This window comes from Embiotoca jacksoni, unplaced genomic scaffold (genome assembly GCF_022577435.1).
Source record: "Embiotoca jacksoni isolate LCO1_2020_lvr unplaced genomic scaffold, fEmbJac1.0.p SCAF_57, whole genome shotgun sequence".
NCBI lineage: Eukaryota > Metazoa > Chordata > Actinopteri > Embiotocidae > Embiotoca > Embiotoca jacksoni.
The window spans coordinates 353,291-368,539 of record NW_027185411.1 but is presented as its reverse complement, the minus strand read 5'-3'; the positions used below and the strand labels follow the sequence as shown (position 1 = coordinate 368,539).

Genomic DNA, 15,249 nt, shown 5'->3' with positions numbered 1-15,249 from the left:
TGGCTCCGGCTCGGTCCAATCAACGAAAACTTTCCCCGACGGATTTTTTTTTGTTTTTTTATTTTTTTTTTTGTAAGATGGCGACCGCCGAACCGGTGAGTACTTTCTCTGAAGAGCGTATCAAAACATATAGTGGGGGTGAAGGAGGAGCGGGAGAGAGGAGAGGGGGGGGGGTCCTGTCTCCTGTCTCCTGTCTCGCTTTAATTTTACAGGCCGGTGTCACCTTTAAAGTTGACGTACGATGGTAAATATCGGTGCGGACGGTAGTTACCGACCGTTGTTAACGACCGCGCGTGCTGTTCTGAGGAGTTCGTCTCGTGCGCCCCGACCCGGAGCGTCACCGCAACTTTTTAAGGCTGACGTCGTCGCTGCTCGACGCGCGCGCACAAACGTCCATTACGAATTTTAGTGACTTTAAGCGTCGGCGCGTCGACGTCGGTGAAATGTACCGGAGGAGAGACTTTTTTCTACAAACGTACGTTCACCGGAGACTCGTACAAAATTCGGCTCGTGGAAAAATAGTTTACAGATGTGTTGGGCGACGAAATTTGGGGGTCTAAAATTTCCAGCTGTCAAATTTGGTCCACACCGCTGACCTCTGCGATGCTATTTTAGCAGCTAATTCAACGTTAACTTTGATGGTGAGATAATAAAAACCCAGCTCGGTCCGCTCTTTTCCTGGCTGTGTATGACATGAGGTGTGTTACACGCTTCATCTAAAACAGTCCCCAGTTTATTTGTTTTAAGGTGTCGTATTTCGTGTTATAAGTGGGTGTGTAATACTGAAACTTAAAGCAACGAGTGTCCGTTTAGCTGCTTGTTCGCTCGTTTATTAATAATAAAAATTAAAAAAAAAAATCGGGGTAAAAGCACAAAAAAATGCTCAACAATTGAGCTCCTGGAGTTATTTGCCAGCACAAGGCTAGTGGGTGAAACGATTGCTTCACAGCCCAGTGAAATGTGTTCCAGATGTTCATTAATGACGTCACGGAGTTTAATTTTGCAATTAGAATTAGTATATTTTGCAGTTTACTAATTTAGCTCGGGATGAAAAAAATAATTGGGTTTTCCCTGTTTACCTGTCCCAAACAAGTTGTACATTTAAGCCATCAGACATCATGTAGGCCCGTCTGCGTCCTGTGTGCAGTAATTCTCTCCCCTCCTGTCCGGCTGTGATTTTTAGGAAACCAACCCGAGTCCAACCCAGCCCGATGAAGATGGAGCTGAGGAGACCGGACAGGAGATCGTGGGCCCGGAGATCGTGGGCCCGGAGATCGTGAGCCCGGAGGCCTACATGAAACACCCCCTCCAGAACAGGTCAGCGTCTCCACACTGACTGTGTATGTGGAGACACCGAGTTAATGTTATCTGAACACACATTTTAATTAGGCTAAATAAAAGCGGCGGACCCCATATGTCACTCAGAGATTCATTGTCAGCGCTGCAGAGCTCACTGTACTCCGTGTTACTGTTATTAAAGCAATTTGTTGTATGTTTCCTGTGTGTTACAGATAGCAGCATTAAGGGATGTTTTGGGGGGTGAAAGAAATTGACATTTTAGATAGTTTCAGTGTTTTCATTGTTATTTGTAGGCTTCCAAATGTTTTTATTCTATTATTGTCACACTCATGTCTAATAAAGCTTTACTTAGCTTTTTTTTTTTTTTTTTAAATGATCAAACATAGCATATAGTGTATGGCATTGTTTTGCCGTGAGGTGCATGACAATGTAAGTGAGTTTAACTTTCAAAGTATGTATTTGCCGGGAGTTTGGCGACAAAAACACCATCTGCATTCAGGTACGAGATCCACGTCAGTAAGAGCTCCCAGATGTGAGTGTGTGTGTGGACCGAAATGTCAAGATGGGTAACGCGCATCAAACCTCAAAGAAAACATCACACTTGTATACGATCAGCTGTCTGAATGGAGCGGCGCGTGCAGTCGTGAAAGTCAGACATGAATTGACCGTTCACTGAAAACAATGAAGTTCACAAGAGGAAGCACAGCCGTTGATGGAATTGAAAACATGTCAGAAAAAACCCGACAGAAGTACAAATTAATCATGTTCGCTATCCACGTGGATAACACGGTTCTTTTTAATTCTTGAAAAACAATTTAATGATATGTAAAACTGTATTTCCAGTATTATAACGGTATGAACGTGTGCCTATAGATAGTGACTCAAGAGTTCACACGAACATGTGTCCTTGTGCTCTCATGTTCTTCCTGTGTGGGTTGCAGATGCATGCAGTCTGCTGGAGACTTTTTATTTCCCCACCAGTCACGCTGTGATTGTCTGTGATGGTCCGGTGACCCGTCCAGGGCACTTCAGTGTTTTTCCTTTCAATCCATACTCACATAAGCTCAGACTCCCCTCTGTGCTGAATACAAATAAGCGACCAGTGAATATTTTATGTATATTTAAATTCCAAAAGGATATTTATGTCCAAAAGGGTCAAATAGGGAAGTTGAACTCCACAGAAATCCAGTCAGCTAAAAGAAAAGTGGGCTCCTGAACACTTTAGTGGCGCCTCAGCGCAGTTTGTTGAGAAGTTCAATTTTAACGGACAAATATTGATGATGAAGGTGGTATTAAGTGGATGAAATGACTCCGGCTGTGGCTGGAGGCTCGATGTTTTTGATGTTGTTTCTCCAGACGTTCGTGCACACGGTATCTCAGGGGCTCTTTGAGTTTCACTTTGACTCTATAAGGATAAACTGAGTAGTTTTTGGGGTCAAAGGTCGCTGTGACCACAGAAAACACATTTGTCTCCATATGTCAACAATTCATAAACTTGCTATGGCAAAATTTCACTCAAATATGTAATAGGATAAAAATGATGTTTTATATGCAAAAAAAAGTCAAAGGTCAACATCACAGTGACATCATCATATTTCACAAAAACGCTTTTCTGTCCATTATTTAGCACCATAACTCAGGAACAGGAGGGGAGACTGACCATAGCTCACGTGTGGTCAGGTACCGAACTGTGGACAGCTTGAAACTCTGCTGATTGTTTACATCTTCTGTGCCGTCAGGTCGAAGATGCGTGTGAAGCATCTTCGAAGCTTCTTGGCTACGACGTCCACGTTTGAATCATCTTTGTTGTCATCGCGACAACTTTGTGTGTTTTCACCACAACGATGAGTCCGTACAAACGTGGATGTAAACTGCATCTCGACTGGTGACAGACGAGTTAACAAGGAAGACAGTCTGCCTTAAACCAAAGCTTCCAGACTGTATTAGATTTAGCAGACAGTCTGCTTTACATATGAAGTTAAACTGAAGGGAATTTAATTTGTGTCATTTGCCTTTTTCGGTCCTTTTCCATAGTTCCTTGTTTAAAAAAGGTCCTTCTGACAGACTCGCTGCTTTAATTGCTTCATAATAGTTTGAACAGTCACATTTTACTTGGTTATTCTTCAGCTCAAGAGTTTCAGGCTGTTTCTGAGATTTAAGAGGATTTAGAGTTGAACGAGTACGACGCAGCGTCGCACTTAATTGGACCGCGAGAGCGACGGCGTGATTTACTGTCGATGCATCCGAACGTCGGCCGTTCGCTCTGAAGCTCACTGGCTTCTGGTTGCTGTTGTTTACTTCGGGTCTCATTAGGGGCATGTTACACTTATGCAGATTTCTTTTTTTTGTTTCTGTTTCCAACAGATGGTCTCTGTGGTTCTTCAAGAATGACAAGAGCAAAACATGGCAGGCCAACCTGCGACTCATCTCCAAGGTTGACACGGTTGAAGATTTCTGGGCGTAAGGAGAAACACATCTCTGGTTTCTGTTCTTTCATGGAGAGACTGAAGCAGTAAAATGATCATGACTGTAAACTGTTTATGGAAATACTGTTATGTCTGCATGTTCTGTTAATGTCACATTGTCTTTGTTTCAGTCTCTACAATCATATCCAGTTGTCAAGCAACCTCATGTCCGGCTGCGATTACTCACTTTTCAAGGTACGTTCGATTTATTTACCGTTTACAGGAAAATATGCAGCGGAGTGAGGAGTTCAAGTACCCATTAAAGTGTCGTTATAATCAGCTCGTTTGCTCGTTAGTATCCTCTTTGGTTCTCTATATCTGATATAAACGTGTTCCCAAATGCTGCATTGTTTATGTAAGCCAATGAAATTGAAAGAATATGTAAACAGCTATAAAACATATTTGATATCAAACATCTGGATTAATTTAACTTGTTGTTTATTGAGATATTAGATTTTTCACAGTTAAAGACCTGAACCTTCATTTACATTTCAAGAACAGGAAGAAAAAGAAAAAAAAAATCATCTTCCCACAGTTGATTCCTTCAAACCGAAATCCTTCTGACAATAATTGGCATTGAGCTGAAATGTTTTATCACCAGAATACCAATAAAGTCTGCTGCAAAACTGCTCGATCAGACTCAAGTAAAGCTCCTGCAAACAGAAAAAAAATACCTGACTGAACTGCTGAGACAAGAAATTCAGTAAAAACAACAGCGTCACCACTGGAAGGAAGGCAAACAAAGGCAGAAGTGGGCCGCAGGTTTCTCCTGCTGAACCAAACCAGAGCTCATCGAACCACATGATGATAGAAGTTCAGTCATTTTAGAATCAAAGAATTAGACATTTGTATTTCATCTCTGTCAAAAGATAAATGGAGATTTTTGTATTTCTATCAGTGCTCATCAACACCTGAGTACAAATGTTACATCAGAAAATCTTCTCTAAGGAAACAGATGTTAACCATCACCTCTGGATATGAGTTCCTGTTCTCTGATTAGTCCTCCAGCTGCAAACTTGTACTATTTACCAGTAAGAAAGATTGATTTCTTGCTGTTCTCCTGTTGAAACCGGACTTCTCCAGGCTGTTTGTGAAGGTTTGTCGCTGTGGTTTTTGGACGCGTGTTGACAGTCTGAACCGTTTGCTGCAGGACGGTATTGAACCCATGTGGGAGGATGAGAGGAACAAGCGTGGCGGACGCTGGCTGATCACACTCAACAAGCAGCAGAGGAGATTAGACCTGGACCGCTTCTGGCTGGAAACTGTAGGTTTGGCTGCGGCTGCTCTGCTTCGTATCCTGTTCCTCAAACCGGTGACACTATTATTCATTTCTTTAGCCTCTCGCCATTGTAGAACATTTATTACCTGCTGGCAGCTCTAATTAGTTACACCACTCCGTCATTACACTTGCTGCCCGCAGAAATGAGTGATCACATCCTCTCGTACCTTTTAAAAACTGACGCTTTTAATGTTCCGTGTCGTCTCTTGATATCTGAGAAAATGATGAAGTACCTCGACTGTGTGCCGAGCGGATTTTGAAGGATCACAACCCAGTTAAACGAGAGTGCATTTGAAAACGGGCTCGCTTGTTGCCGAGCCAGCAGTCCGTGATGTGTTGAGCTGTAAAGGTGACTGACAGTGATACGCAGACATCTGGTTAGCTACGACTCCACCGAGCAAACAGCACTTACTCTACTGTCAACACTGCTGCCGCTGAAGAGAGAAGCTGTCACACACATACTAATTGGTTTACCACATTTTAAGCCAGAGACAAACATATTTTTTCATGATTGCAGACGTTTTCATGGACACATCCAGGACCTGCATGGATATTTACTCGAAAAATGTGTTACAGAGGGAATATTGCAGGTGCAAACTCATCAGATGGTAGAATGTCTTCATAGAGACATTTATGTTCGCAGTTTTGTATTCATTCATTCAGGCCCGACTGATACTGGGTTTTTGAGGACGATGTAAAAACAAAAATTCATATCGTATCAACTGAAATGTGGTTATAAAACACTCGTGACAAAATATATAACGGAGTCATGATATTTTACAATTTAACGATAAATGTTATCGTCTGACATGACAAAAAAAAAAACTATAAATTAAAAGTAAAAAACATAAATAGAACAATTTATAAATGACCCGCAGCATCTTTTTCTGCATTGTGTTCTGTAAAAAAAAAAGAAAAAAAGTTTCATATAAAACAACATAAAAGCTGATACGGGCTGTAGTACCCAGTGCTGCCACTAGAGGAGAGAAGCCACAGTGCATTAATACTTATGGCCACACGTGGCAGCACTGAGCACTTCACAACTGAACAGCAATCCAGTCAGTCAACATTACAGAAAAAGTAAAACGTAGTCAACATTCAGATGAACCAGCACAAATTATAACGTATAACATGAACCTGTGGACTTCCCATTTTAAATGGGATCAGCCGGGTCATCTCGTACAACCACCGCCGGTCTGGCTGCGGCAGAATGTCCCACGATTAACTTAGTTTTACATATCAACTAACAAAAAAAAGGCCTTTTTTTAATATTTAAATAAAGCTTTTGAATGTTTTGACATTAGTGACATGATGTTTTTTTGCTAGCTTAAATTTTTTCTAAAAAGATTCCCTAACATCCAATGAATTAGTTGAATGAATTACTACAAGTCCTGTGCATTGCTTTTATTTTCTTGTGTGGTTGAGGCGAGCAAATGAGACCAATCAAACTGATTGATATGACATATATTCATACAACCTGTTGAAATATTATTTCGGTCATCACAGAGACTTGTGCTCTCTGATTATTGACCAACATGTTCATATAGAAATTCTTAATGGCAGTGACGAAACCAGCTGAGTCAGCAGTCTTCCTCTGTTCTTTTGGAGGATTTGCAGGTTTTGTCCAAGTGAAGATGTGACTTTTCACGACAGCAGCGTTCCCTGCTCTCCCTCCTGTCTCCAGCTCCTGTGCCTCATCGGCGAGGCCTTTGACGACCACAGCGAGGACGTCTGCGGCGCCGTCGTCAACATCCGCACGAAAGGAGATAAAATAGCCGTCTGGACGTCAGACTACGAGAACCGGGAAGCCGTAACGCACATAGGGTGAGTTAGAGCTTCTTGTTTTAGTGTTTGGATCGAACGGGTGACGGCGATCTCGGCATCTTCTCACGCTCACTTCTTCCCGTCATCAGGAGAGTTTACAAGGAGCGCCTGGGGCTCCCCATGAAGATGACCATCGGCTACCAGTCTCACTCAGACACGGCCACCAAGAGCGGCTCGACCACCAAGAACAAATTTGTCGTTTGAGAAACGCCTCTTCGTGCCTCTTTTCAGTTTCTGGTCTTATTTGTTTGTTGGTGCATATTGTTTACTTTGCTGCAAAGACTCTGCGGAAATGCAATCTTGAAGACAATAATTCACGACTACATGCCAAATGTTTCCATGACCTGCCCAGGACTCATACCGCACCAAAAAAACAAACAAACAAACAACCATGGAAAACAGACGAACACAAATCTTTCAAAACACTAACAAGTATTAATAGTTGATTACAGTTAGAGTAATTCATACTCTACTAAATAAATCTGTGTTGATTTTATTATTTTTATTTTTTTGAATGGCAGGGAATCTTGAATGCAAAAAAAATTGCTCTTTCTTTCCCATTTTTTACAGCATCTTGGTTTGCTGTAATTCTTGGTGATACTAAACCATTTTAATTTATTTGATTAATTTGCTTGCATATTTTTAGATTGTTAGACCGTTGTCTTTTTCTCTTTTTTTTTTGCCTTGAGCTGTTGCACGTAATCAACCCCTCTGAAGTATTTCATGACTCATGTTTGAGTGTTAATATAATTAAAACATTGGTTTTGCAATTAAGAACAGTTCAATTGTGGAATACTTCTCGTTCCTCCATAAATGATTCTCTGTTTGGATTTCATTGGCAGGCGGGAGGCCCGTTTCATTCCCACTATCAAGTAGGAATACTGAAGGAGACATCATAACTCTCAGGAAAACAGCAATTGGTGTGAAAGTGCCAAACCCAATCCCAGCTAACCGCACGCCACCATCCTCAGATCCTTTAAAATGTCAAAATAAAGAGAAAGAAAAGGTTACTATGGACAACGTGGCCGCCCGTCTCAGTTCATTGCGACCAGAGCGGCTTTAAAAATGTCACTTCAGCGTGACAAATGTCATCACATTCTCGAGGATCGGCCTTCTTCAAGCCAGCAGGCGGCGCGTCTCCAACCAGATCCCTCGTGATCTAATGAAGCACTAAGTGGGTGTTTCATCAGGTCCCGGGTGGAGTCGTCGTAGTAACCTTTAAAGGCCAGCTGATTGGTCGGGAAAGATCCTTCACGCTAGTAGGTCAAATGTATGTTCAATGGCGCCGTGCATTCGGCGTGAGCTCCAAGTTTGGATGTTTTTAAATTCCCGAACACCGACTCGGTCTCTCGAGTCTCAACACCAGTGTCACCAAATTATACTTCCAGTTCCTGCTTCGTTTTGTACAGGAATAAAACAGGAAATGAATATTGTTTACGCAATAAGCAATCATCGCAGGTCGACAATGTCTTTGAAATCCACGTGTCGACCGTCGGGACATTATTATACAATCCGTGGTGTGATAGTAAAGGTGGACAGAATACTTCAAACACTTCTAACATAAACCACATTCATAATGTTTTATATATTCAATAATGAAGCAGTGTTTTGCATCGCTGACATAAAACATGAAGGATACAACTTCTGTTTGTTATTCCTAAAGTTGTGGCGTTTAATAGAATCCGTTTCTCAACAGTCTTGAGAAATAAACGCCTGTTTTCCGACATATCGCAGTTGTTGAAGTGTCCACCGATATTTTGAATCTTTCTGTTGTAAATAGCAATAAGAGCCAAAAGTCCCAGCCGGTGCAGACGGGTAAACCCAAGGCCACTGACACGGTCACTTTATTAAATGGGGTTACCGACTAACCTTGGCAGCAATGAATGCAATCAATGAGGCAAATTGAATTGAGCAGCGTTTTCTGCGTGTCCCGTCGGCCCGGCGGCCTCGGGGCCTCCTTGTTTTTCAATCAGAGGAACTCATCAAAATCCCAAACCCTCCGATGTGAGACAATGGGTCACATCAATCGGATGGACGGACGCGCTCCACCTGGGGAAATACCAAATGAGGGCTGAAATCAAAACAGACTTCAAAAAGAAGAATACTGCTAAAGCAATTTCTTGAAGTGCTATAACTCAACTCGGATCTGGCAGACAAAAATGTACACTATCGTCGCAGAGGGTTATTTATCCAGCCGACTTGTTTCGGGGCAGCTCTCGGTGTTTTCTGCCGCAGCCGTTGTTGCCGCAGGCAGGTTTTTTAATAGGTAATCATTCCTCTGCTGTCCATCACTTTACACTGGAGGGAGCTGCAACCCCGCTTTAACTTTGAACCGGTGTTTGGAAGGCCAGGCGGCAGTACAGGGATGGATTTGTTTACAGCCTTAAGTCTACATCCTGCAGGCTTTCATCTTTAAAAGGCAGCGATTTAGGGAGCTCAGTGTTGTGTGGATTACACCGCGTGTCTGTCCGGGCGTTTTCGGGCTTTCATGGAGGTGTCTCACAATTCAGAGGGGGGTCGGGGGTGGGGGGAGGGAAATTAAGTTCTGCAGCGACACGAGCTGAGGAACGCATTGTGCTCGGGAGGAGGGATTTCAAAAGCATCTGCAAAAGAAAGAAACATTAAAAAAAAAAAAAGAACTTTTTCATGTGTTGCCATGACTGTAAAATGTCTTCGCAATCTCGTTCTCTGGAGTTGGTGAATAGCAGTGCAGAAGAAAGGGAATGAGATCACACGTTTACCATGAAAAGAAACACACTGCATGTACGATGCCAGCAGCTTCAATTAGGACCTATCGCTGTGTAACATCCTTCCAGCTGAAGGATCCAAGCCGCCGCCGTTTGTGAAGCTTAATGTTTTATCAGTTTACCATTCTGTACATGGCTGATCGATTTCCCCAGGGTCCGTTTGATGCTCAATCTTCTCCCCGTAGTGTGAGGATCAATGGCAGGATTTGTTAACCCACATTGAATGAATATTGTGGGTAATCAGAGAGGCAGTTAGCCCACATTATGTGACTAAGAACACTTGTATTACACTTATAGCCCAGACACATGTACGATATGTACAGGAGCGAGACTCCATCCCAGAAACCCAGAGAACACAGTCCCTGCACAGGTTTTAAGTATTGATCCCAGCTGCCTGTAAAGCTGTCTGAGCCCGACTCCTGACAGCCAATCCAGAAGAAACACCACATTAGTTGGCTTCACTGTGCCGGCTCCCAATGCAGCGGAGGATTGATTTGAACATTTTATTGATCACCTTTAAGACACATCTCAGAACAGCACTTTGTTCTTTTGTATTTTTGGACTTTCCAGTGCGTGAGATTTGAGGGGCTGAGGGAGCTTTCTGGTTCCACTCACCAACGTTGTGTCCTGCTTTAGGATTTGAACTAAAAGTGAGTTCTGAAAGCGCTGCTGTGAATTATCAAAGAAATAGTTTGACTGTAAATTAGTTCATTTACGCACACAAAGAGAACGCAGGGTGAAAATACCAGCTCGGCTCTGTCCGAAGTTTTCCAAAAATCTGCCAACTATCACCTCTAAAATACATTATTGTCACGGTTTGGACATTATTTCCATCTTAGCTTTGGGTTTCCTGTTTTATTTTATAGTCACCTGGTCGCGTGCTATTGTTTGCACCCCTTCCCGATTAGATTCACCTGTCCCTCATTGTCCTTCCCTCCCTGTGTAGGCTAGACTCCACGCAGGCTAACAATTTAGCAAGCTAACGTGGGGGTAACGTAATGCAGGAAATGCAAAGGCACAGAGGGACAAGATGGGAAGTTGGGGAGACATTTTCTACAGACCTGGGCTATTATCTGAGTTATGAAGACAAATATCTACTTGATTAAAATTACAACGTGTTAGCTTAACAAACAACGAAAAATTAACTTCCACAGAATTTCCGTAAACGTCAGCAAACACGTTACGACTTGTGAACTCTGACTACGACCTTCAACAACTCTGTTATCCCGACCTTGACTGATAAGAAGCTCGGAGACACTCCACAGTAACTCTCTCTGACTGCAACAACACGTTCCTGGAGATACATGCTGCACAACATCAGGAGAACACGTCCTCTTCTCACTCAGAAGGAGGCGCAGGTTCTGGTCCAGGTTCTGGTCCAGGTTCTGGTCTAGGCTCTGAACCAGGTTCTGGTCCAGGTTCTGGTCCAGGTTCTGGTCCAGGTTCTGGTCATCTCACGTCTGGACTACTGTAACTCCCTCCTGGCAGGTCTACCTGTTAGCACCATCCGACCTCTGCAGCTCATCCAGAATGCTGCAGCTCGACTGGTCTTTAACCTCCTAAATTCACTCCCACTATTCCACTCCTCCTCCTCCTCCTCCTCCTCCTCCTCCTCTATATCCAGGACATGGTCCAACCTTACATCCCAGCCCGCTCCCTTCGCTCTGCTTCTACCAATCAGCTTGTTGCTCCTCACTGAGTTAAACACTCTACAAAATCACGACTGTTTTCTGTCCCGGCTCCTAAATGGAGGAATGAGCTCCCCACCGACATCAGGACAGCAGAAACTCTGAACATCTTCCAACGCAAACTAAAAACACATCTCTTCAGACTTTACCTTGAACAGCAGAACTTTGGTATCTTAAAATGACACTTACTGATAACACTTTGTAGTTTGGCTTTCTTGAAGAAATTGTATTTTCTTGATTCCCGTTGTCCTGGTTTTGTACCCTCATGGTTGAAATGAACTTATTGTAAGTTGCTTTGGATAAAAGAGTCAGCTAAATGTAATGTAATGTAATGAAATGTAATGTAATGGAACTCGGGGCTTAAAGAAAATTTTGCATTCAAAGTAGTGAATACCACCAGAGGGCGCCGTCCATGTGGACTCGTATCGTCTTTTTCTCATCTAATCGTTGCTACAAACCCTTTGGCCCTTTTTGTCTTTCCTTCACTAATTGAAAAACTAACATTTAGTTTGCATTGTGTTAATTAATGCAGTGATTTATTTCTTTAATATAGAGCTTCTCCGTCCTGTCCTCCGGACCCACCGTGCTGCTGGTTATCTGTCTTACCAGGTGGTTAATTGCAGTTAATTACATTAACCTGCATCCCAAGTGTCAATTAGTCCCTTATTAGACGGCTGGAATAAAAAGCAGCAGGGTTGTGGATCCACGGGACGGAAAACCACTTCTTTGAAACAAAACCCATCAAATAATATTTGTCCTAAAAAAAAGTGGGTCAGTCAATGAATTTGAACACTTTCCCAACAGTAAAAATATCCAGTCGATGGAGTTTGTCATTAATTTGAGCCGAGCATTCATCTAACTTTCAAAGGAAGCCGAGGTCACAACAGGCCCGGTTCACACAAACCGGAGATAATTAGCGTAGCCTTTTGTGAAGTTTCATGGTGTTTGCACGAGCACTTGTGTATTAAATTGGCTGATAATAATTGCCCCCTATGCAGTCCCTGCATCATTCATCTGTGACAAATGAGCCTGAGAGATTCAGCAGTCATTTAATTTGTCGTCTCGATTCATTGATGTGAATATTTTGGTGTTTTAACATTTGAGTTTTGAATATTTTGTGACGCCTGAGCTGCAGTCAGCTGGCTCGCTGGTGGCGGCGCGGCGCTCCCGTCTGTCAGTGGAGTCATTTAAAGCCACGTGGGACGGAAACCATGTCAAGATCTGTTGTTTGTTAATGGGACTACAGTCGTTTGTTGAAACGATAGATGCACATGATATGAACCAGAAATTTGTTACGGAGAGGAAACGGTCTGATTTTTATCGTACCCCAAGATTCAAACCTACGTTATTTTTTTATTTATCTAATTGAGGGCGACGGGGGAGGACCTAAAAACACAAAACAGGCGTATTACCTTTAAAACCTAAATGGATGAAGGTGGTGAACATTTCCCTTTATATTTATCATGCAGGACTCCAGAAACATCAACCTTTACTCGTGGAGTCGTGCTCCAGTCTTCTGTTCCCCTTTTAGCTCTGATTTGGTCTCCTCCTCCTCCTCCTAGAAATATCTGGAGCTGTGAATTGCTCCACTATGTTCACTAGCTGCATGTCTTTCATGTGGTAAAACCAAAACAATAAGCTGAAAGATGCCCAAATCTAAGCCCAGATAAGGAAAACTGCAGAGTCGCGTCTATTTCTCTGTTGGCTCATCAGAACATGAAGCTGCTTTCACATTAAAACACACTTTTTCTCAGTTTATAACAGTATTTTAAAGCTTAAAGTCATTTCAGTGCAATCACTTGAATATCAGTTGTTGTGTAAGAGTGATTCAATACTACAGTACACGCTGATCCTGAGTAATGTGTGAGTAATGAGTTCATGCTGGAAACTGACATATGCGTACGAAACGCTGCGCTGCTTGTCGTCCTATAATGCAATCCTCAAAGGGTGTAAGTGGCCAATCACAGCTGAAGAAAAATAAATGAACTGTTGCTGCAGAGACGTATAGAAGAAAACAGAGGATGAATAAACAACTGAAGGTGACAGATAATCATATGCAGGGTTGGGTTTTTGTATAAAAACATAATCAGCATATGATGGCTACCTTATATATACAGTTTAAATATAGTATGGAACTGGGACACAATTAAATTCCCTGCAGGTTTAAGAGACTCTGATATGCATTTCAAAGAATGACCTCCTGCTTGCACAAACGGTGCACAAGACATTTACAGAACATAAACAAAGTGGTATCAGTGCTTCAAAGCCTCGAGACTGCACTGCACGCATGTAATACAAAAACAAAGAGCTTATTATGTTGTCTGCCACGGCCTTGGGGATTACGCAACCGGTGAGCCACTTCTCCCCCCGCAAACACTTTAACTTCATTCTTACTGGTCCTGTAGTAAAGCCAGGATTTCCTTCAATGTATGCAGAGCTTTGGTTTTGTGGCGACGGTATGTGTGGTCTGTCTGAGGACGAGAGCACCGACTCTGTTTATCATCGGCGTCCCCAGAGGGAAGCCACAACTCCAACCAACACCGGCAGGTCACACCGAGCTGCTTCTGCTCTTTATTGGAAAAGATGAAAGAAATAATGCATTTCATATTTCATATTATTTGTCTCAAGTTTGATGAGATTGAAACCGTGATGGGCTAATGAAAACATTTCAAACATCATTTTTCTTTTAATCCAAACAAACGTGTGTTTTGAAGTCGGAGCTGGTTGTGTGTTTGGTGCTTGGAGTGTTTTGCAGTCACTCGTCGTCTCTTGGCGTGCGTTCACTATTCTACGCCCACCTCGGAGCCACTTGTCACTTTTTTTCACGGCCGTTATCTCCTCAGTAATTCCCAAACAAGAGCATTCGTGCATGACTGTATAATGGATCGGGGTTGGGTGAACTGAATGTGCACAATAAATTGGCTTTGTTTTTGCTTTAATTGCTCCTCTCGGGCGCATACGGCTCTGAATTATGCTCACGTTACACAACTACAGCAACAACACAAAAAGATCCAATATTTTGAGCATAACTCAGTATAATAAACAGCTACAGTAATTATGAACTCTGTCCTGGTGTTGCAATCGAGTAGGAGAGCTTAATACAGATTTCATGTTTATGTTTGTGTTTTCCAGGAAACACACGCTTCTGAAAAGCAGAATTATGTGAAAGCAGAATGATCACATGAAGCCGAGTGCGTCTGCTCCCTCTCAGTTCTTCCACGACCCGTTCACGGGTCTGTGATCTTCTTCCTCGTCCTCTGGTCTGTGTTGTTGCTTGTTAATGCAGGAGGTTGCCGGTTAAACTGCTTCCTGTTTCATTGTAGAGTTTCCCACCGGTTTACCAATCGGTCCGTCAGGTGTCGCTCCTCCTTCCCACTTTCTCGCTGTCGGATTGTTTCTTGCCTCAGAAGTCCGACCCGGGAACGATGGTACGCTGACGTTTGTAGCGCTCCAGTAGAACCATTTGGAAAAGCCCGGTTAGCCATCTTTAGCATCGTGTTGGATAACAGCACAGGATTTTGTGCATGTAAACACTGCAGCAACATTAGACTGGACTGTGTGTCTGACTGATTTAATGAGACAGAAGTGCTTAAAAAACCCCGATATAACGCACGTTTTTATCACGAGAAGTAGCCATCTTGTATTTTGAGGTCGGACTTAAAAATTCAACTTCATGTTTTATTTTATTTTTGCCTTTGCCTGCTCTGTTCGCCTCATTGATTGCCTTCATTGATTGCCTTCATTGATTGCCTTCATTGATTGCCTTCATTGATTGCCTCTGTGTGTATGAACCTTTGATAAGACAGTAAAGAGCAGGATTATGATGGTCTTGTGTGTGATCCTGTTTATGAGTAATTCCTTCTTGACATTGAGGCAAAAACAAGAAGTCCGTTTTCTTCGTTTTTCAGGGAGTTTGAATGCTGCTGATATTTCTTGGTCAAGTACGG

The 15,249-nt window shown here is 42.7% G+C and overlaps 1 protein-coding gene across 4 annotated transcripts; it reads left to right on the top strand.

Annotated features, from left to right (window-relative positions):
• The first annotated feature begins 11 nt into the window (after positions 1-11).
• eif4eb (eukaryotic translation initiation factor 4eb) lies at positions 12-7,887 on the top strand. 4 transcript variants are annotated; one of them, XM_069173038.1, is made up of 7 exons: positions 12-95; positions 1,184-1,317; positions 3,664-3,759; positions 3,896-3,959; positions 4,915-5,028; positions 6,728-6,867; positions 6,957-7,887. In XM_069173038.1, exons 1-7 carry the CDS (start codon positions 78-80, stop codon positions 7,069-7,071), a joined length of 681 nt encoding a protein of 226 aa, XP_069029139.1. In that variant the 5' UTR covers positions 12-77; the 3' UTR covers positions 7,072-7,887. The 4 variants fall into 4 exon arrangements, with proteins under 4 accessions (XP_069029139.1, XP_069029140.1, XP_069029142.1 ...); XM_069173039.1 differs by lacking the exon at positions 12-95 and adding an exon at positions 161-244; XM_069173041.1 differs by lacking the exon at positions 12-95 and adding an exon at positions 338-475.
• Positions 7,888-15,249: the final 7,362 nt, after the last annotated feature.